Source organism: Megalops cyprinoides, chromosome 11 (genome assembly GCF_013368585.1).
Source record: "Megalops cyprinoides isolate fMegCyp1 chromosome 11, fMegCyp1.pri, whole genome shotgun sequence".
Taxonomy (NCBI): domain Eukaryota; kingdom Metazoa; phylum Chordata; class Actinopteri; order Elopiformes; family Megalopidae; genus Megalops; species Megalops cyprinoides.
The window spans coordinates 7,475,140-7,498,958 of NC_050593.1; the positions used below are offsets into that span (position 1 = coordinate 7,475,140).

General features: G+C 45.8%; 1 protein-coding gene across 1 annotated transcript in view; it reads right to left on the reverse strand.

Annotated features, from left to right (window-relative positions):
- st6gal2a (ST6 beta-galactosamide alpha-2,6-sialyltranferase 2a) overlaps positions 1-23,819 on the reverse strand; it is a 48,235-nt gene that overhangs the window by 11,766 nt on the left and 12,650 nt on the right. The window contains exons 2-5 of the mRNA XM_036540226.1: positions 16,875-16,931; positions 14,794-15,740; positions 4,434-4,531; positions 3,203-3,304 (exon numbers count right to left, since the gene is read on the reverse strand). Of these exons, the coding sequence (XP_036396119.1) occupies positions 3,203-3,304; positions 4,434-4,531; positions 14,794-15,679 (1,086 nt within the window). The 5' untranslated portion in view covers positions 15,680-15,740; positions 16,875-16,931. The remainder of the gene's footprint in view (positions 1-3,202; positions 3,305-4,433; positions 4,532-14,793; positions 15,741-16,874; positions 16,932-23,819) is intronic.

Here is a 23,819-nt window from a genome sequence, read left to right on the forward strand (position 1 = left end):
AATGACACTAGGGATGGGCAAGTCAGCTCTATTTACCGAACCATATACAAAGATCCAGTTCATTGACTCCTTCAGTTCCTTCAGTTCAGTGGTATTCAAACAGAATAAAGAGAATCAGCATACACTGTTATCCTGCCTGCAGTTGAACCTACATATCACACACCAGAATTATGCATACTGCTTTTACAGATGGCAGGAGTCCTACTGCTATTATAACTAATAGCATAATAATGTAATAACAATAGTAATAATTGCAATAATCCCATAATTTCCCTCAGAGGTAGACAGTGCTGACAGGGCCAGTTTGTGGGGCTAAAAGCTTAAATCAACCAATTGGCAGCTTATTCTGAGGCCTGAAAGCTCACAGCAACCAGGTAATAAAACCCCCTGCTGAAAAGGGGGGGTCAGGGTTGATTGCTGGGGCACAGCTGTGGAGGCCCCTTCTTAATTCTCTGCTAGTGGAAATGGAATTGCACATCTGTGTCAATTAGCTTTTGTAATACCTGTCAATCAATCCAGTTTGCATATATTAAAACACAGCCGTACTTGCTTATAGGAAACCTAAGCATGATGTTGTGAATTAATATTAGGCAAAAACACTTGGAATCAAACTGGTGCTCAGCTAGCTACGTACGCATTTGCCCCGCATTTACAGATGTGTTTTTTCAGAGATGCAGCTGAGTTACATAAACAGTGTTTGTTCAGACCAGGCTTCTGACGACACTAGCGATGCGCAGTTCAGCTCTTTTTACCAAACTTAAGATTCAAGATTCATGATTCTTCATTGCCGTATGTAACAAGTACAATGGAATGGTTATTCCCCACTCACTCCCGCAGTATCACTTCTAAACATAAATTCTAAACAATAAGTGCACAATAAGTACAATAAAAAGTCAATCATTTTGGTCACTTGAATACAAAGATCCAATTCAATGACTCCTTCAGTTCCTCCAGTTCAGTGGTATTCAAACAGATCCCCTTTAAAAATTGCAATTAGTAAGTTACAATACCAACAGCCACATCCTAACTTTGTATACTAACTGACCCTGACCCTGTCTGTCATAGTGTGTGTCATAGTTTTGTCCAGCTCTTCAGCAGAATTCCTCATAAACAGTGTTACCAAATAATTACATTCACACAACCAATTACACTGGATTTATCAAGCACCCTTTCATCCCTGAAAACTCAATTACTTTGCCTCTCTTAGATAATCCTTTTCCTTTTTTTCAGGGGAATGAATCATTACTTAGAAGCAAATGAAATTGTGAAATTTAGCGGCAGGGCCATGACAAATATGTTCATCATACAAACAAAAAAAAATGAAACCATTAAAGAAAGCGCATTCTTCCTGACATCCTGAGGGTTTAAAACAACAAAATATGTTGTAATGTGAGATTTATGCCCCACAAGGTGCATTAGAAGGATGAAGGATGGAATTTAACCCCTATAACCCTAAAGCCACAAATTGTGGCCTTCTCATTCTCTGCTGAATAACTCCCACGTAGAAACTTCCTGTCCAGATGCACAGGAACCTTGTCTCTTTCCATGTGTCAAATATCATCAAGCATCACCAGCAGTTCAAGCATGTACCAGAAACGTGGGTCTCACATGTCAGTAAACAACAGGTTTGTATAAAATGAAGACATAATCTCTGCTTTTTGATAGCTGCAATATATGCAGATGTGCGTCTCACTCAGCTCAGCTGACCACGCAGAAACGACCAAATTCATGGATCATTGAAAGCTGTTTTTATTGGTAATATAACTGAAACCATCAAATTATTAAATTTATTTAATTACAATAAGCAAATAGATGTAACTATTGGTGATTGTAAAACGTATGTAATGTTTTGCATTGATTTTATAACATTTATGTAAATAGTTTGTTATTGTTGTGATGTTTTGCATATATTTTAGTTTAGAGTATTTATCTAAATAGTTCTTCATTGTTTGCACTATGTTAAAAATAATGTCTATGATTTTACATAAATTTCAACTTTTTGAGCATAGTATTGCTGGAAACTAAACTGATACTTCAAAAACTCAGACAGGGTCATAGGGTTATGGTCTTTTTGTGCATAGCCTCTGACTTGGAGTGACTGATCTGTCAGAATTACCCCTGTGCACACTGTTTGCAATCACCTTGCCTGACCTCCATTGCTGTGAACACCATGAGGAGGGTTACCAAGTGCAGGGCCAATTTGCAGTAAAGTCGCGTTCACTGGGGAAAAGGCATTTTCGGTGAACTCCTCTCTTCTGCATTACAGAGTGAAGGCGGGCGAGCTGATTTTAATTGGGTGAGGTGAAGTGATGGCGGTAACCTGCTATCAAAAACCACAACCCATGGCTCCGTCCCTACTGCCGCAGACCCCCCAGAGTGTGGTCTCATTAAAGCCCCACTCGTCCCGTTCGGTACCCGGCCCGGCATCTGCCGATCGGTGACGCTGTGTGTCTGAGTTAACCTTGCGGCTGCTGACAGCTCCATCGCGGTCTCATCAGTGTCGGCAGGAGGGTGGGAAGGGGTAGGCGCCAGGTGGGGTGAGGAACGGCAGCCGACTGCCACGATTTTTCTCCTCAGGTGTTACAAAAGTCATAGGAAGTTTCTGGTGCTTCAGACTGTGGTCTTATGTACCCTCCGTTGACCTTGTTTGCATCCGGGGTAGGCCTGCCGCTTCAGCGTGGTACAGCGTGTTCCTCACACTCTCTGCTAAACATCTTTAACAGCACTGATAATCACCACTCTAATTCCTATCGTACTGTTAGTGCTATTAGCATTTTTTAATTCACGATGCATTAAATTCATGTCAGCAGCAGCGTTTTGTGTCTGTGTCATGTGGGAGTCCATTTCTGATTAATAGCCGGATCTTACTGTGTAATGCTGTCATTTATTTTCATTTGGTCTTATTAAAGGATTGGCTTTGAGGAAGGTTAATCTTTGCATGGATGAAGCTTGCCCTCATGGTTACACAGCCAGTGACAGCGGGATTAAATGCTGGGTGTGACTTTGCTGTGTCACATGCTTTGAGAAATACAGAATCTGAACTGCCTCAGTAGGCAGGTGCGTACCCATCTTCAGCAGGCTTACATTGGATAGTAAAGAGTGGAGTTATGTTAAAACCCACGTTCAGCAGCTTTACAGTATAAAGAGTGTGGCTCACAGGTTTACGGTATACTGTGAAGAATTTTAGTTCTGTTAGACCCACCTTCAGCAGGTTTACAGCATATGGTGCTGGATCCCAGGCCACCAAGATGATATCTTTGTACAGAGAGCTGGTGTTGAACTGGTGTTTGGGGTTTGCCAGTATCTAAAAGAAATTGGGACAGAGAATTAGCATACACTGTTATCCAGCCTGCAGCTGAACCTACATCTCACAGAGCAAAATTACACATACTTCTCTTAGGCATGGCAGGAATCATAATGCTGTACAATTATTAGCATAATAACTAATATAATTATTATATATAATACTGTTTTTGTGTTAGCTGTGACAGCACAGATAGATAACTGTGTAAATGCCCCCAGTTCTATAAATCCTACTGTTTCTCCCCAGATTAGGTAGTGCCGATGCTGGTTTGTGGACCTAAAATTTCAAACCAACAAATCAGAGGCTGATTATGGGACTGAAAACTCACAGCAACCAGTTAGAGGCCAGTTCATAAAACCCTTGCCACAGGCCTTCCCTGATGTGCATAGCAGAGGTCAGGGGCTGGTTGTTGGAGAAGAGGAGTGAAGGCCCATTCTTGATTCTCTGTTAATATTTGTGTGTGAGTGTGTCTGTGTGTGTGTTTTATATTCTTTTGGTGTGTGGGACAGACACATAGCCTGATTGTACAATGACTGGAAACTGCAGGTCTGACAAAATAAAAAGCCAAGCAGCTAAGAGTTCTCTTTGAGGCTCTGGCATTAAAATAATGTTTTGCGCATTGTGTCCACATTGACATTTTGCACTTAATGTTACTTCCTGCAGATTGATTTAATTTTACCTCCAAACTGTCCCTCAGTTCCAGACAGCTTGTAAATAACGGGGAAAATCAATGCGGGAGAGGGCACAGTTGTTCATAATTGTGTAGGGTTAAAACCCATTTTGAGATTAATAATGTTTCAACATTTTTATCTTTATCTTTTATTTTTTATTTTTAAGTGTCTGATGTGCTTTCTGGATGTCACTGCTTTTGCCATTTCTACGGTTCTGTGTATTTTTTTGGAGCTGTTTTGTTCTGTCACCAGTCACAGTGTGGGAATGATGACATAGGAGTGGAGTGGAAAGGCTAGCTATTAAGAGAGATACAAGTGAGGAAACGCTACCTACCTAGATTAAGTAAGCACAGACTGCGGGTTATCTGTTGGCTGGGATCACTTTATGAGCATATTTGTGTGTGTGTGTGTGTGTGTGTGAGAGAATGTGTGTGGGCGTGTGCACGAGCATGTCTCACCTGAGAGTTGATTATGCGAATGGTGGTTTTGTTCCCAACATCATTCTCATAACCCTCTGTGGGCGCGGCATTGAAGCGGAGCACTGCATCATGGGAATCTGTGGAGGAGGGGGCAGATGTCAGTCATCAGGAGCTATCAGTCACCTAAAACTCCTTTATCCGGACGGGTCCTGGGGATCTGGAGTGACCCTGCTTAATTGTCACAGGGACAATTCTGAAAAGCTGAGAATCAGACTTGTAACCCCTCCTAACCCAGTCATTCGAACATGCCTGCCCTATCCTCAAGGTTAAAAATACCAGTGAAACATACTGACTTCAGCTAAGCATGGCAGGACACCTTGTACAGCACTGTCACACGGATGTGAGTTTCAATGACTGCACAACCCTTTAGAGTGAAGCAGCAAAATTTGCTGAAAGAATTTCAGCAATTTGGTGAAAGAAGAAGAAAAAAAAAACAGGCTCATGGCAATCAGACTGCAGCTTGGTTTACAAAATACACACTCCACACCTCAAAAACAAAAACAGCAAAACTCCACTTCTAACTACTACTTTAAAGCTGGAGAGGGGGGTGTCCAGACGACCTCGCTGACTGAAGGCATACCGCCCCTTTCTGGGTGCCTTCGCTCACTGTCTGCATGAGTCAGACTTTCGAACGCCGTGATCTTCAGACAGCTAAATGAGATGACTCTGCAGAGAACAGCGAGTGAGTTAAGGGGGGTGAGAGGCTTCACTTCCTTGCCTCCAAAAAACATATTCCCACAGTTTACCAAAATAAAAAACAAAACTACATGCTCTCATTGTCATGTGTGTCTTCCACACGCCACCCCCGCGGTCACTTAATGGCTAGCTCCTCATAAAATGATTTCCCATTGGACTGCAAGGACTGTTGTTTCACTTGCAAGTCGATCAGAACTCATGGACCAACACACAAATTGGGGTGGGGCTTTAGTCCTATGGGCCATCAATCATATGGGCACTGCTGTTGGGCTTGAACATTTAATGATCCAAGGGCCAGTGGTCAGATTGGATTTATTTACATTTGAAACCTAATTAAATATAGATTTCAAACTAAATATTTGCTACTTAAATATCCAACATAATATACATTAAGGTCCAACAGGCAATGTAAATTGCCCACTTGCAGGCACATTTGGGTTTACAACACATTACGTGGTTAGATATATGATATAAAATGATGTGTGACGATTTTACGCATATTCTTTTTTTAACATACTCTAGGTTTCTAAGAGTTTGTTGAGTATTGGGCTTAGAAGCTTGAGGGGGAATCTATGGGACCGTGGGACACTGAACCAAAAGACCATTAGAGCTCCAGGTACATTTTCTTCACAAGTTGTTGTTTCTACAGTCTAAGGCATTCTGAGATGGGATGGGAGGATGGGACCATTAAACCCTCCCCAGCCAAGAGAAGGATCAATGGCCCACAGTACTGATAAGGATTGGTCCAATGCTAAGGCCCAGGAGGCACAAATCTCTGAACACACCTACATTTTCCTTTTAACAGCTGCAAAGCGTCTTGCTACCTCTTACACTGAAAACAAAATGAGCTGTTCGAACAGAACTGATAGAAAGCAGAAATGCCACGAATTCTCTGACTCAGCGCATGATCGTGATACCATTAGCCAGAGTGCTTTCATAGTGTAACTTTGGCCTCTTCCCTCCAATCCTGTTAAAACAAATATATGAATACCTGAATGAAAGACTTGACCACAAAGAACAGTTTGCTTTTGGCGCTGGCCATTTGCTTGCATTACACATCTCCTACATCCCTCCAATAATCCTTGATTTTACCTCTAATGGCACATGCTTTTGCCACTGCACTCAGTGCCCTGCAGGTTGTTATTAACAAAAAATCATTTTAAATTGCTTGCTCATTAGCCGAGATTCAATTTTACTGCATAAGACCCTCCAGGGAACCATTGGCATACTGAAATGGAATTAAGCCTTAGTTTGTATAAATGTGTACCATTGAATCATGCACGTGAGCCCCCTTTCAATGTACATATGCACACACTAATGGATTCTTCAGTCTTGACATGTTTATGATAAAGAAGGAAATGCAAAGAGTTCTATGCAAATATTTCACCTTAATGCCCACTACAGTGTGCTTACATGTGCTTACACAACATTGAGCTACACTTCTGTGTATAAAGTAATGGCTCCACCTAGTGGTCAAACATTGCAGTAGGAAGTCACTGTGTCATCTGCTGTCACTCATTACATACTGTAGCATTACAGATTTGCTCCTCTGAGGCCCTTATACAGTGCAGCACTTTAATGCTTGCAATTTTTATTAAACCATAAGCATTCCGTAACCCATTTATCTGGAGTTCCTCTGGAGCTGGGAATGAGATTTGAACCAACAACCATGAAGTCTGAGGTACTGTCAGGGCACAGGCAAGGACACAGGCGCAGACCACGAGAGCTCCAGATTCCAAGTGGCTTTATTAAGGACGCAGGGCAGAATTGTAACTACAAAACAGGCAGAGTAGAGACCAGGCGTGCAGTCCGAACGCAGTCAGGAATCAAAGCCGGGAACAGGCAGGGTCAAACCAGTTAGTCAGGTAGATCAGGTGAACAAGGCAGGGCAGCAGGCAGGAGCAAGGTCGAAGAGCAGGCAGGGTCGATGCGGGGAACAGCGATCAGGCAGAAAACACGGCGGGAACGAGACAGGTACAAACACAGCAGGAACGAACTGGCAACAAGACAGAGACAAGCAGGGTAGATATAGGGCTGGGCTTATGAGATGATGGGAAGCAGGTGTGCAGGCAGGCAGGTGGAGACGATCGGGTGGGCGGAGACAGGGCGGAGAGCGGGGCAGGGCTAGAACATAAGGAAAACAAAAGCACATGGACAGGGAAAAACAAAAACACAACAGCTAGGGGGCGAGAGCGCTGACAGGTTCACTGCTTTAAGTCAGTTAGTTAGCCGTTGAAGCAGAACGCACAAACAGCATGCGCACACACACACCCCTGCACACATACAGGTAGGCACATGTACACACATGCCTATACAAACACACACACACCATCAGATGCCGACACACACAGGGCAGCTGCTGTACATTGAGCCCTTCTCCTGTGGTACTACCATAACGTAGACCGAATGTTCTCCTGTATTAAATGAATGAAATGTCATGCTCCTGCCCAGTCATTGACAATGTCCGATTAGGTTATGTAGGTCTAACTACTTTTGAACATACCGGCAGGTATAAGGCACAGTGTGCATTTTTATTTAGCAGCATTTTGGCATTGCACAAGCAATACTGTTTTTCCACGCCACCCCTCTCATGGCACACTAAGAGTTACTGGGTTACCAAGCTACCACCTCGATTCAACAGGAGCAAACAAAGTGTGACATTTCAAGCTGAAAAGCCTAAAAACGTGGTGAAACATCAATCCGACCCAGTGGAACATTTCCCTTTCATGGCCCAAGTTCAAGTGAAAAAAAAAACACCTTTTGTGAGGAATGTGGAACAGATTTCAGTGTGGAGCATGGTGGCCCACTGGACATGACCCAGTGCAAAATATGAGGCTCCAGACACCCTCTCAATACAGCATATGCTACTGGCAAGTTAGCTAAATGCATTCACAGCCTCAAGAACCGCAACTGTTGCACACAACTGAGACACAGTCACTGCTCATGTACAGCTTAATGATGCATGCTTATCACAGGATTTACAATTTCTTCACATGCATAAATTTCCTGGAATTACTCCTTTATCTGTATATCAGACTGCTGACATGTATCACACACACACAGACACACACAGTCACTCACTCATGACATTACATGAACATATTCTCACCCAAACATACTCACAGTCACACTGACACAGGCCTCAAACTTAGAGGCATACTTATACATTAACCCCCATACACATGCATACGCACGCACAAACTCAGTGAGATGTGTACATAAAAACATACCAACACACCAAAGCAAACTCAGACTCGGAGCCATGCGGAGGTACATGCCCACGCACCAGAAGGCAGATGTGTACATTTTTTCTGCTCCATATCATGAAAGCTGGTCCCTCAGATGGCCTCCATTCCTCATCCATCACAATCCTCAGAGACCATGGTATTTACTCTTACTCACTGACTGGATTCAGTGCAGAGAGAGGTGGGCAGCGTGGGGAAAGGGGTATTTCTCTAAAAACTGCACACACAACTTTACTGTCCTTAAGTCTCCACCATGGTATCAATCTGGCAAAGAACCTTTTCAGCTGCCCTTTCCTCCTACATAGGCCAATGCCCATAGTGGCTGCTGCATGTGTCTCATATGCTGTTTCACACATCAAACACCTCTGATATTCACAGCCTGGCTGCTGAGGGAGGGGATATACCTAAGCACCAGTCCATGGAAGAGGGACTGTTTTTAAAACGAGGCCTCTGGAGGCAGGGTTTTTTTTTTTGTACCAGCCCCATTGGTAGAGGGCTATATTCACACTCTGGTCCCTGAGGGGAGGGAATATAAACATATCCCCATCCTGGGTTATATTCACCGCCCCGTCAACGGGGAAAGGAGAATATTCATATCCTGGTCCTGAAGAGTTGGTGCTATATTCATAGCCAGGGCCATATTCATTTCCTGATCGTCTGGTCTCTGCAGCCTGAATGACAGCCTGATGATGGACAGAACAGGACACCCCTCCAACAGAAGAAAGTACACAGGGCCTTAGCAGCTCAGGGACACGGCCACAGCTCTGCGGCACTGACACGGGTGGCTGGTCAGCGGCGGGGTCAGGCCGCCCCACAACGGAGCTGTGTGTACATGCACTGACCCTGACCCGTCATTCGGCACACTGCTATAAGCACAAACACACCGCTGCTGAAACGGCACACGCCTCTCCTCCGGCAGCGTGAAAGCAAACACAGGAGATGACCGCACAGAACCTCACTGGTGTGCTGCTTTTCACACTACACTAAGATACACTCCCGACCCCTTGGACACTTGACCGCAGGAAAGTCAACACGCCGCCAGAACACTTCACAGCAGGCTCCATAACAACTAATACATATGGTTCCATATTGATCACTCTGCACACTCCCTAATAATGCTGATATTCAAAGCCAAAAAAAGGATCAATTTCTAAAACAATCAAAGTGCAGAACGTGTGAGCGCTAGAAAACTCTCTAGTGCCCAGGGTTTGGAGCTGTACTGTATGAGTATCAGTCTGATGACGTTTAAGTCTTAGCTGAAGAGCAGGGCTTTTCCCACTCCAACGCAGGGCAGTACAGTGGCAATACGCGTTTGTACTGGCCCTTTAAGTAGTTCTCGCCAATTAATTAAAAGAAAAATAAAATAATTACGGTCGGAAATTTTTCTATGTTCCTGCCTGAGAATTATTCCTGTTTGTCCCGCCCCAATCAATATAAACGAGCCATCCCTGGCTGACGAAAGCGACCGCATTCTGCTCTCGTCTCGTCTAATCTAACGTGCCAAACACTCCGATCTCCGTTGTCCCCAGCGCGCTTTGTTGGCACCTGTTGCTAGCTAGTTTTGCTGCCAATATGTGGCAAAAAAATATAACTTCTGGAGGCATTTAAAGACAAACAAACGCGAACTTCGACACGACATTCCCACTGGGGTCTGATGATCACCGTCAGATGATTGTGGGGAACCTGTTAAGAGCAAATTGAAGCTAATACTAACTGACTGAATAGCCTTGCAGTATAGGTTTCAGACGTCAAGTCCAGTATTGAAACACTGCACATATATGCAAATGCAAGTTTCTACGTATTTAAAACTGTAAAATTGGTTAATGTTACTCTACAGCAAAGCTAACAGCTGAAATATCAGACAGAGCCCTTTAACTGTAAGCTCGTCCTGTAAATTTCGTCCTGGTTCTGGGATCACTGGCATTTAAACCACAATCAGTGTGTTTCACATTGACAGGGTGAAATGAAAGATACCCCATGTGCACATAGGCTTACTAGCGTGAACAGCGGAAAGGGGAAGAAAGCGTAAACACGCTCAAAAATCAGGCATTAACCACTTTCCCTGGGCCTGGGTAGGTCTTCCCCTAGATCAAAAACAAGTGGAGATAACACGAGACAGAAAACCAAACGTCCATAAAATTGGCCTTTTCCGCTTCAGTTAAAAGCGAATAAAAATTTGAACCCGTGAGGTTTTAGTGACGGCTTGTGCAACACCCAGGGATGCTATTCATGCGGCTCTCCATTTGAGGGCAGCATAGATCCGTTTTCGGCAGATTCACAATGCGCCTCTGGTCCTGGCAACAGTCCAGCCTCTTGAAAGGTAGCAAGCAAACCTTTTATCTTCGTGATGTTACAGATTTGTGAGTTAGGTCCACTGTCAAACAGACACACTTGCACATAAAGGAATGAGATTCACACATACAGATGTGAACATGGAATGATGAACATCTGTGTGTCTGTTGAAAAAATGTACTTGGTTGTAGTTTTAAATCCCCCTGAACATATAGCCAATCTGGTCATGCCCTTGCGTCACATGATTCCATTATCTTATAACTTATTTTATGGAATTTCAGCAGCCATTTGTTTTCATGCACTGCATGTGTTCAGAGAGTACCGTTTCCTGGACTAAAATCACCAACGTGTCAATCGTTTCAACTCGCATCTTGGTGAGATGATGTCACTGTTAAGGTTTTACAAATTGAAACGCATTGCATCAGTGTTAAATGGACTAAGCATGAAAGTGAAAGTTTTATTTTACCAAGTACACAGTACCAAGTTTCAGCAGAATGCTGATTCAGTGCCATATCTGTACATCAGTGGTGCTGAGCCATTAGCTTTGAATGGTGTTGGCCTCACGATTGTTAAACTTGTTTAAACGCCATTTCATTTTACTTTCATCTTTTCTCACTTATGAGAGTGGAGTGGCAAATCAATGGTACGGAGTGGAGTCACAAATCAATGGTACGGAGGTGCATATAGTAACGCCCCTTGAATGAGAGTACATACGGAAACATCACACAGACCACATCTGAATACGTCTCCCCATTAAAGGGCTCTAATAGTCACACATTAACAACTAGTGTCAGTTGTTAATGTGTGAACTAATAAGTCACAAGCTACAGTAATATACAAGAAAAGACAAGATATATACTATAGTTGCACAAATGAGCCAAAGTGCACTGAAGAGGTGGGTCAAAACACCAAGTCTATGTCTTGTTAGCTTGTTAGTTGAATTTTTCTTCTAATAGAATTTTTTCCATAAGAGTTTTGCTCTGCTCTGCTGGTGCATTTTAAAACGTGCGTCTGTCCAGACAGATTGCTAGCTTAATGAAGGTTTGGCTGAAAACCCTACTGTGGTTGACCTACTCCGCACTCCTTGAGAATTAGAATCGTACCTATTAAAACAGGACGCTACTGGAAATTGGTCTTAACAGGGTGAAAAGGCTACACAATAAGTGAAGTGGGCTTTCTGCTTTGAGATATTAAGCAAGAGAAAACTGTCCTGGCAAATATAAATTTGAACAGTTTAAAAGTAATTAACATGATTAATTTTGTTTGATTGCCTGCAAAATCCTATGCATATGTGATTAATTAAAGGCGGCTTTCCAGTTTCGATAATTAATTAGCTCATTACTTTTCCCTGGTCCCAGGCAACAAAACGCTCCATTGTCAAAATCTCAGACTAACTCCCCATCTGTGCTCGACGACTAAAATCCTGGGATGTCTGGTGGAGATAGAGGCTTGTGAGTAACCTTGAAAGTCCTCTGGAGTAGCACTTCTGCTTGGTTTTCACATCCTGTTTGTTGAGGAGGAGCGTTACAGGTAACTGAAAAGGCCCTCGACTGTATTTGATAAACTCTATATGCTGTTTGATGCTCTGTGTCACTATGTGTGTGTAAAGCTCCTGCTGTTAGAGACTGAATCCAGGATATGTGTGCAAATGGAGAGATTTTCTGTGTGTGTGTGTGTGTGTGTGTGTGTGTGTTTATGTGCACGTAAGTGCTGGTAGCTTGAGTAAACATACAGCTTTTCTGGCATCTAATCTAGGAACAGGTGTCTTGGAGATAGCGTTAGAAAAAAATACAGCAGGAATAAGAAACAGTACTTACAAACAATATGAGGTACTATTGTTAAAAATGCCTTCTGTTGTGAGTGGGGAGAGCAGGCCCTGCCCGACTGAGGTCGACTGCCTCTGATTGGACCCCGGCAGACTTTACTGTAGAGAGGTGCGGTGAGTCAGGAGATTGGTGTGAAGGCGCTGCACCGTGGCACCTGCTCGGTGGATTAATGCTGCAAAGCGGGGACGCCCGGGGGTGTGGAAGCCATGGCAACCACCTCAGCTCCAGGGTTTGAGGTTGAGATGTCCGTCTGTCCTGTCTGCTGTCCTGTGGCAGAGGTGCGAGCAGAGCAAACCAAGCCCTGCGCTATAATGGCAGGTGGCACTTTAATTGCGTTGGCTGATTGCTTGGACTACATTTCCCATGAGCCTCCCTCTTTTGAACCCAATTCCTGCAAGGAAAGGGTATTTTGCTCCCCTCCCTGCTACAGCTCAGCCCTAAGAGTTTAGATGCTTTTGGACAGCAGGCAGGTGAAGGAGTCCACTCTGGAGACTGGACAGGGGGCCTGGCTCGTTCCGCCACAGCAAGTCGGCGGATTAAAAATAGACAGAGCGCTCTTCGGTGCCAGAGTGTGTCTCTGTATTCCTAGAGTCCCGGCGATAATGAGCTGAAATGGGTCGGGCCGTTACCAGAAGGCTTTCTTTAAAGAGCCATCTGGCGGGGCGTTTCACGCTCTCGCTGTGCACGGATGTGCCTGCGACGGTTTGGAAAGCACACAGGACAGCCAGCGGGACGCGCCCAAAAGAGCGGAGAGAAGAGGATGACTGACCCTGTCTCTTTACAGACAGCAAAACTGACTGGCACAGCACCTGCACAGTGGACGCAAGGGGTGATTAAAAATGCCCCATGGGAAACCAGACACATGGGGGGGGGTCAACCCGACTCATACTCAAACTCACGACACAGTGAGCACTGCAGTACAGATACTCTACATACTGACCAGATATTCAGCTTCTATGTTCCCTCTCTCCTCTGCCCTTCCCTTGTCCATGAGGTTCTGATGCTGTCTGCCTTGCTATGCTAGCTATGGATACTGTTATAGACCACACCCTTTACAGAATATTCATAAAGAGCCAGTGAATCAGAGCACTAACAGCATTGACAATGGCAGAGACAGCACCTTCAATGTGGAACACAGGGAGTTGAATAGCTTGTGACTGGTGAAAATCTGGTGCCCTGTGGGCACAACACGGGCCTTTTTGGCAGCGACAGGCAGCGGGGGCAGGGCACGGTGTGGTTCGCCGGGCAGCTGCGGTAGCTACGTCACTGACAGGTGGCAGGCACAGAGAGTCCCAGCCCCGGTCCATATGGTGCACCGTCAGCTTGTTTGTCTTAAAACCTGTCGACAGATTGGCATTCCAGTCCAATGGCTGTCACAGCCAATCAACTGTCCAATCAAATCGGAGACACTACGCCTTTGAAACCTGCCACTAGTCTACCCTCCATTCTCACGTATATCCTGTCAACGCAAAACCACTGTGAGAGTTCTGAAGATTCACACAGTCTCTGTACACTATCCAGAATCCTTATCTCAATAAAATGTAACACAGTAATAATGATGGTAATACACCCTCACTAACAATGTCTAAATGAAAAAGTTTTGAGTTTTGAAACCCACATTGCTAAAAGAGTAAATGTTGCCTAAAGTTAGGCTTCTCTTTTAGAAATATACCTTGTTTATATGTGTCTAGTTTGACTAGTTTGAGTACAAAGCCATCTTAGGAAAACTTCCATTTTACCTGAATTTTCTACTTCCCTGAGCATTCCCTGAACCTGAATTTTTATTCACTCTGCACCCAGCTGTTGGAATACTTTACAGACACACCTGAAACTGGACAGCCTTATTTCATTTTCTTATTTTATGCTTAACTCAAGTCTGCTCCTGTTTATAATCTTGTCTACCCTTCCCACTATCCTCTTTGTATGTCATGTCAGTTGTCTTTGTAACTATGTGTAAAACTATATACTACATATATCTTTGTCAGATGTTAAGGAGAGGGAAGCTTAATAAATCCCAAAATAGGTGAAGCTATTGTGTGACTCACTGATTTGAACCAATTACAGTGCTTTGTAGAGAAGGGCAGAGATTTTATTGGTTCAAACAAGTCATTGACAGCATGTGTTAGCTCCACTTTTTATGAAGATCATAGAACTATGCTGGCTTATCAGTGTTTATCAGAACTGACCTGAATGAAACTAATTACAAAGATAAGATGAAGCTAGAAGGAGAAATGAAACAGAATGTTCAGTTGGAGGATGAGTGTTCCCCCCGCCACTCACCGATCTCCTTCCCCAGGGAGGAGTTGAGGATGGCCCCGGCGGATGTGACCACGGCACAGGTCCTGAAGCTCTCCCCGTAGAGCCGGTCCAGGGGCCGCGGAGGGACCAGCTTTGCCCAGCCGAGCCTGGAGAAGGGCGGCTCGGTCCCGTCCAGCGCCCGAACCTGCACCTGCTTCTTCAGCTCGCACAGCACCTCCCTCCCGCTCTGCCGAGCCCTGCGGCGCCCCCCGTAGGCCACGCGGTGCTTGTTGGCGTTCATGTACTCCTTCATGGCCTTCTGCAGCCGTGGGCTCAGCATGCTGGCCGACACCTCGCCCTTCCACAGCCCGTGGATCACCGACTTGGATTTGGAGAAGTAGTACTCCTCCAGCTCATCCACGTCATCCCAGCCCGTCTTCCTCGCGCCTCCCTCGTCTTCCTCTTCCTCCCGTTCGTCCTCCTCCTCTCCCTCCTCCTCTTCCTCCTGGCCAGCGATGTTTCCCACGGCCCTGTCTCGGGTCCGAACCCCCCTCGGGTCCCTCGGGTCCCTCGGGTCAACCACCTCGTTCCCGAAGGCAGACCACGCTGCCAGGGTCTGGGGGTCGAGGTATGTCCCTCCACCGACTGCCTCCTGGCTGGTATAGGGCCCCCCGTCCATGTCCCCGCCCTCACGGCCCAGATCCTGGGCAGCAGCGGTGGTGGCCTCCGGCCGCGACCCCATGATGGCTCGGTTGATGCCCTGGATGGAGGCAAGGCGGCGGGTCTCAGTGTGGGACAGCGCAGCGGAGGCGCGGGGCTCGTCTGCACGTGCATCCATGAAGTAGGTGAACAGGGCCAGGAACAGAACGACCCAGGCCAGCATCCCGACCAGGACCAGCTGCTTCCATTGCTTCATGATGGACTTCATCGCGGGGCCCCCTCAGATCCCGGGCGGTCGGGGAACTGCAGAGGCGAGGTCAGGATGGGCCCTGGAGGGTTCAAACACATGACCACGTTACCAACTGCTCGCTGAGAACCTCCTCCTGTCTTACAAATGCCTTTCCTTCCTCCTTCCTGTCTACTTTGCAAGTGGATTCCGGATCTCACCTTTCTCTCGTTTCCTAAAAGCTGAAAATCAAGACTCTCTCCCGCCTACACTTGCTCCATTTGATCTTGTCTTGTACAGGGGGTGAAACTCATATATGTGGCACTTGGGCAATAGCAGCATCACATATCTTTAGATTCTCACGTGAGGTAAAGTTTAGCGAATTAGCACAGCGGGTTCTCTCCCATCACCAGCATTGCGTTGCAGCTCCTTTCATCAGAAGGTCCTGGAGCCGGGCTGTTGTTCAGCTCTCTGTGGGTAAAGTCTTCCATTTTTATCCCCTACTGAGGAAAAACAACACCACCCACGTCCTTTCTTCATCCTGAAAAGGCCCCTTACCCGATGCACGCTTCATTCCTCCCACTGCCCCTAGGTGGCGCGAGGATTGTGCAATGGTGTGTTTGATAGTTTGCCGAACCGTGACAAGAGGACAGCTGAAAGTTACACATCTCTTGGGGAAGTGTTGTGAAATCACTGCCTGTAGGTCTGGCGGAAGAAACGGTTAAATTTCAGCTCTACGTCAGCTCTTAAGGGTGCCTGAGGTACATGTTCTCCTGAGTGCCACTTTAGGCTATTTTTGTCAGAGTACCTAATTTTCTCTTTTCCGGGAAACTATTTTCTTCCTGCTGGGAACATGCCATTATCAAACACAACTGTCATTCCCCTTCCTTTCGGTACTAAGTACAGACACAGCAATTTACTACACAATTACGGCAATTTACCAGGATTTTCAGTAGGATTAGGGGCTATTTTGAAAAGGTTCAGTCAATGACAAACTAAGCTACAAAATGTGTGTGCTTGTTTACATGTGTCTGAGTGTGCATAAGTGTGTGCGTGCGCACACACACTCACGCTTATATACATATATGCGCTTACATATATATGTATATATATTTGTGTGTCTGTGTGTTTGCTTTTGTTTGCGTGTCTGTGTGTACTTGTACACATGCCTGTGTGTATGTGCATGTGTGTGCATCTCTCAGACAGACAGAATTACAGGACTGACGGCCATACATACCACAACTAGAAATCCTACTTCTTGAAGTCCATTTATTTTCCAGGAAACTGCGAGACCCTACGAGACAAAAAAGATGGCATAAGCCGGTGTCAAAAGCACACATATATATATATACACACAGACATACACACACCTCGGCACTTCTCCTGGGAAAGAAAGCAGCCACACATGCCAAACCCTTTTTCTTAAACCGGGGAAAGCATTCAAAAAGAGTCTTATACTAATACTAATACTCCCAACCCTCAGATTGTTTCCCTTCAAAAAGGCATTAGCCACCAATAAATACGCCCAATGTGTTCAGAGCAGCTCTACCATGGCCAACCCACTTGGCATACAACAGGAACTATATTTGTGGCCCTCCAATTTGAGAAGTGTTTGGATCCCCATTTACCTCTTTATGCAAACATTAACATTTCTCTCAGGTTTCTCGCGCCCAAAAAAGAGAGACTCCAGAGGCACAGCCTGAGGACACCAGAACAGTGGCACTCATTATAAACACAGGTAACTGGAGAGAGCCCTTGGTTTGTCCTCGGCAGGTTAATGAGTAACCAGATAACCAGACCAGCCGGGCGGATCAAGGAGCAGTGCCAGTTCCTACCATCCGTGACAAACGCCCCTTCCACGTCTGCATTGGGGTGGGTTCGGCTGGCTCAAGCAGCCCTCCAGGAGGGGAGGGGAGAGGTCCACGCCTTGTCCTCCTCTTTCAGCTGGAACACCCCCCCCCCGCCACCTCTCCCAGCTGCAGCCCGAGTCCTGCCGTTTCAGGCGCGTTTCTGACACACAGCAAGCTGATGCCTTGGACAGGTCTGGCAGCGCACCTGGTTTGGAGCCCTTTCATTATCCTAACGCCAAACCACCCCCCCCCCCCCCCACCCACCACGACCACGGACCCTGGTATAGCACTGATCAAGGGCCAAAGCCGCCAGCACACCTGGCCCACTGAGTGCGAGCACTGACCGCTCATAATAGCCCACTGGAGCTGTAACACCAGACAGCTTGAATGCTAATACACGCTTAGCTTAGTCCATTATTTATTTCATTCACACATTCAAACATTTTAACCGCTTGGACCTGGGATGATGGAAGCAGATCTGCTGACCTTCCATTATTTCCTTTCACACTTTTTCCACTTCCCATCGATAATCACGTTGGGAAAATGAGGAGGTAAATTAATTCACAGGAGGCGGGAGCCAAAGAAGCTCCACATGCTTAACAAGGAGGAAAAAAATTCTTTCAACATCAGACATCTGCTCCCATTATTTTATAGTCTTCCACCTTTAGCAATGTGAGAATAAAGGGTAAAAATCAGTGAGGCATCAGTAATAATCAGTCTAGTTACACGTTGTAGCCAGCTTGGGGGATATTCTAGCAGAGGGTGCTAACTGTACATCTGACTGAATTGCATAAAAGACCACAAGGACTAGTATAAAACACATTTTTAACAACAAGGCAGAGAGAACAGATATTAAGGTGTTCCAGGTTAATTTGAGCCTCACAGCCATCTGTTATGTTCACTCTACTTACAGGCAACTAAATAACAACCAAATCACAATAAAATCCTTCTTTACTCCAAATTGCCCTTGTCACCATCATAACGCATCTAACAATGACAATTTTCTTTCATTTTGCTACCAAGCCACACACGCAGTAGGAGCAAGTAATAGATTGTGTTAGAGAGATAATAACGCAACACGAAGCCTGGGTTATCAGATGCAAGGAATCCCGCGTGTCAAATCAATGCGAGGTCTGAACCCATGTACCCTCAGCCAAAAGGTGCAGAGGGGCGCGAGTGAGAGATCCTTATTCTGGATTAGGACACCCCGAATCAGCACCTCAGTGATGTCCGGCACTTCTCTGAGGGGAAGCACAGTGGGCGAGAGGGCAAAAATGCCATTCGAACTGACTGTCCCACCACCGGCTGCAAACACACGCACACGCACGCACACACAGGCGCACACACGTAGACACACACACACGTTCATCGGGCTCATTAGCCCAGGCCAGCCCCTCTGCCTGCGCGGGGGGCTGTAATGTGTAAAATTCATAATGCAGGAAAAGGCTTGACTGCTGGCGGGGAAATGAATAATGCAGCGAGGCGATAAGGCTGGCCTCTCCGTTCTGCGGGGGTGGAGAGGGAGAGGGAGAGGGAGAGGCACCCGCCAGCATCATGGGACAGGCATCGGGTCCCTTCCACATGGCAGCAATCGGGACCCCACACCTCTGCAGGGGTGCGAGAGAGAGAGACAGACAGACGGAGAGAGAGAGAGAGAGAGAGAGAGAGAAAAAGAGAAAGAGAGAGATACAGACAGAGAGAGAGAGAGAGAGAAAGAGAGAGATACAGACAGAGAGAGAGAGAGAGAGGGAGAAAGAGAGAGAGGGAGAGAGAGAGAGAGAGAGAGAGAGATACAGACAGAGAGAGAGAGAGAGAGAGAGAGATACAGACAGAGAGAGAGACAGAGGGAGAAAGAGAGAGGGGGAAGAGATAGAAGGATGGAAAGAAAGAGCAGAAGAGACAGAAAGAGGGATAGACAAAGAGCAGAAAAGACCTAGAGAGGGACAGACAGAGAGAGACAATCTGTTGTCTGAATTTTAACACATCTTTCAGTGGCACAACAAAGAAAGAGAAAGGGAGAGAGAGAGAGAGAGAGAAGGAGCTGGAGAGAGAAAAAGGAAGAAGGAAGGGGGAAAGAGAGAGGGGGAAAAGACAGACAGAGAGACGTAGAGAGAGGGACACAAAAACAGAGATCGGAATCTAATATTTGAATTTTAACAGATCTTTTATTTAATTTAATTTATTTGTTATTGTAAGCAAACAAACAAAGGACCTAGAGAGAGAAGTGAGTGGGAGAAACTGTGTGTTTGTTCCCATCTTTCTCTTCCTGCTCAGAGGAGAAAAGAAAGGGAGAGAGTGCAAGCTGTGGGGGGAGAGAAAGCCAAATGAAAGACCAAATGTTAACATTCCCTCGCTTGAGGGCTTTTAATTATGAGATTGTTGAGTTACAATGCGTGAAACGTGCTGCACAGAGACCAAGCTCATCTGGGTATTTCCAAACAGAGGCACAGCCTGTACAATAGAGACATTCTAAAAATGCACACATACACACAAGCACACACACACACTCTCTCTACAGACACAGACACACACACACACACACACACATACAGACATACAAATATACACGCACACACTCTCCACTTTATAGACACACACACACATGCACATATACCCACTCTCCGCTTGACAGACAGACACAGACAGACACACACTCACTTTCCACTTTACAGACATACACACACACACACACACACACACTTTCCACTTCTCAGACACACACACGCACATCCACCTTGCAGACACACCCACACAAACATAGTCATAGTCACACTGACACTTGTCCTGTTTTACACACACACACACACACACACACACACACACACACACGGTCCTTTTTACAGATGGACACACCCATGAGTTTGCTGTTCCTATATCGATGCACGTGCAGACAGAATATCTTCAAAGAGCACTTTAATCTACTGCTCGTGCGCCCACTTTAAATGACGTGAAATCTTCAATTGAAATAATAATCACCATGACAACAGGAGGGACGTAGCGCGTGCAATTTCGGTTTAAAGATGCAACAAAAACACAAGAGCTGGGCAGAAAGGGAGATCACATGCTTAAGATAACACAATTTCATGCTGAATTTTCAAAAGAGCAATTTTGCAGCTCTTCATGCTCTGGCGACATTCTGGGAAGAGTCTACAACTACAGACCGCACAACTCTAGCGTGCAAGACTGAGTGCAAATCGGAATAGCAGCTTTCAAACTCAAGATTATATCACAAATTACATTGCAAAAAAAGAAATTCAAAGTATGCACGCACTGTTTTTGATGTTCAAGCCCATCAGCGAAGATGAACATTTGAAAGGCTTGAAACTTGCTTTTAAACAGCGCCCTTGGTTTTCTCAGACCCTTGCACATTTCCTACAAGGGAGATAAATGCACCAGCACAGCCCCTACGAATCACAAGCACATTTTCTCACCAACCACTTCCTCACCGCGCTGACATCTCTGTCTTGCACAGCTGTAACACTGCCATCTGACAGTGCCTTTCCACTGCGCTGGGCTTCCACGCTGTGTACAACTGTTCCTGTGCGTTTACACACACGGCAACTCTGCAACATGCGGGTCGCGACCTCCCTCCTTGGAAGCACAGGGTCGTCCTCATTCTCTTCTCGTAAAGTGTTGTACGACAAAGTGGCGTTTAACTGGGCAGTTAATCAGTATCAGTACTGCTGATCTAACTGGCTACAGCCACCAGCAAACATCCACTAAGACACATCGGGTGCAAATAAAACTTGAATACGGCTGATGGGAAAACTCTAATCTTTTTTATTGTTATTTTCTGGCTGTGCTTCTTCCCCCTGTATGCAACCCCATATGTTTTGGAATGGTCAATTTTATACTGAACTTGTCTCACCGCAACACGACTCCACTTCATTTCAGGAGCGCTGAAGTGAGATGGAAGCAATCCTTTGACACGCTTGACAGTAGCCAATGGCTACAGGTCACCCAATAGCAGAGCAGGAACTGGTTGGAGGATAGGCACTACTCTGCTGACGTCTCCTGAGCAAATCGCGGGCCCTGCTGAGCCACAGGGTACCTAAACGGGGAAACCCTAACTGACCTGTCCACCCCTATCTCCAGCAGAAAGAAGAGAGCTTCTCCTGTCGTTGTGGACTCCTGGACATCACTGGCTTACATCACGACTCGGCTCAAACCCTGGGCTGCTCAAATCAGCCACCTTAACCGCTGCGCTACCCCGACGCCGGAAGGCTCTAATCCGACCTCTGACCACGTGACCTATGACACAGAGCGCTGAGCATGTGACCTCTGTGCCCCTTCTCTGAGCCGCCCGCCGTGTGCCTCACACACGCGCCGTGACGTGTCCCACGTTCTCGTACCTCGGCATGGAAATCAGCCGGAGACGTGTTTTACTGTCTTCGTGTGAGAAAAAAAACACTACTGTCTCTGGCAGATCTCGCCAGTCACATTTAAAGCCACATTTTAAATTATGGAGCAGAGAGTGGGAATGAGAGAGAGAGAGAGAGCAAGAGAGAAACTGACAGGCAGAGAGAGACCAAGAGAGTGAGTGAGTATGTATGCCTACCACAAGGCAAGGGACAGTAATAAAATATATAAAATTACCTAACTCATTCCTAAATAATTTGTTTCATCTGCTGATTAATGATGTTACTGTTGTTATTCTTGCTGTTGTTTCTGTTATCAATAGTAGTAAAATAGCAATTTTTACTATAGGCCTATATGTTTTTGTTGGTTATTGTTTATTATTATAATTCCTCTCATTACTATGCTGCACTCTGCCTTGCCAATTTCCCTGTCATTCAAATTAAACGTATGGAAAAAAGGTTCAGCAAAACAAATTCTGTTTCATGCAAACAAAGGTCTTTTGAATTTCAATTTGAGAGAGAGAGAGAGAGAAGCAGTTTTCAGCTGAATGCCACACTGTGCACTGCAAAGGTTTCATTGGAGAAATTCAGGTATAGCACCGGGAAGCAGCAGTCCCCTCCGTGAAGGATCTGTTACCCCCACAGAATGCGGTACCCACAACCCCAAACACCACCCCACCCCCTGCCAACCCCACAGCGGAGCAGTCCCCTTTCACCGAAACTACCTTCCTGTCCTATTTCCCGGACTGAAACACACAGGATTTTATGAGCTGGACTACAATTGTGTAATGTATTTAGTGTTGTGGGGCAGCTAAAGAACTGTACAAATGCATTTCCCTTCAGTGTGTTCCGTGTCCACAGAACTACACAGCAGAAATGTGTCCCATCAATCCCAGTACGAGGAGCCATTTAATGGCAGTTAACAGACTGCACCAGGTCTGTGTGGCAGTCAATTGATTTCACAAATCCCTAAGTGGGGAAAAAGACACGTAAATTTAATTCTGAGTGGCAATTCCCGTTAAACTAGGAGAAGATTTCATTGCGAAAAGCATTAAGGTTCAGCATTCATCAGTTCTTAAAGAAACAGTGAAACATGAGATTCTTAAGGTCAAAAAGATCAGTGGACTATAAACTGATTATTGATTAAAAGAGAAGATCCTGTCATTCCATAAATTTGTGTAAGTAAATAAACACAGGACCTGGCTAGACAAAAAAAACCCTTGTATTTACATTGGTGATAAAGCAAGATAACACTGCTCTGAAGTTTGGGACATCCTCGCTATATTAATTCACTGCTCTAATGTTGGGCGTACAGTGATATAATAACCTTGTCCCAGTGCTGAGACCTCAGAGCTATATAAAAACCTCATCCTGGATTTGGACAGGCATCCTGAAGTGGGCACACGGCTAGGCGGAGACCTCACCTTGGACAGGGTACACGTTATTCCATAGCTTGGGGGGGGCGTTGCTCTGCCTTAGCCCATCTGAGTGTTGAGGCCAGCTGGTCACCCTGTGGGTGACAGGCAGCGTTCCCCCAGCAGTCAGCCCCACCCCCCCGTACGAGGTCAGAGGAAGTCGAGCGGTAGCCGGGGTTTCGCGGCGGGGAAGGAAGTTATTTTCAGACCTTTCTCAGTCACCTGCTCGCTGCCCTCCGTCGCCAGGGAGACTTCCTGCCAGCACCCTTACCGCGCCTGACGTGCCTGCACAAGATTCACGTGTACCTGTGCCCATCAAATAGATGTGCAAGCTGGAGAGAGACAGACCGGCACTAGAAACCCCCACCACCCTATCTCCCAGACCCCTGAACCAAGGACAACGTAAAACAGACCACAAGATGGAGACCTGGGCACCGTAAATTGGTCAGGGATGCGACTGGGGGAGGGAACAGAAAAGCCTGAACCAGGTGCACGCTAAAAACAAGGCAACCATTTCCATCATGACTTCCTGTGGCTAGGAATCCCATGATGCCTTGTG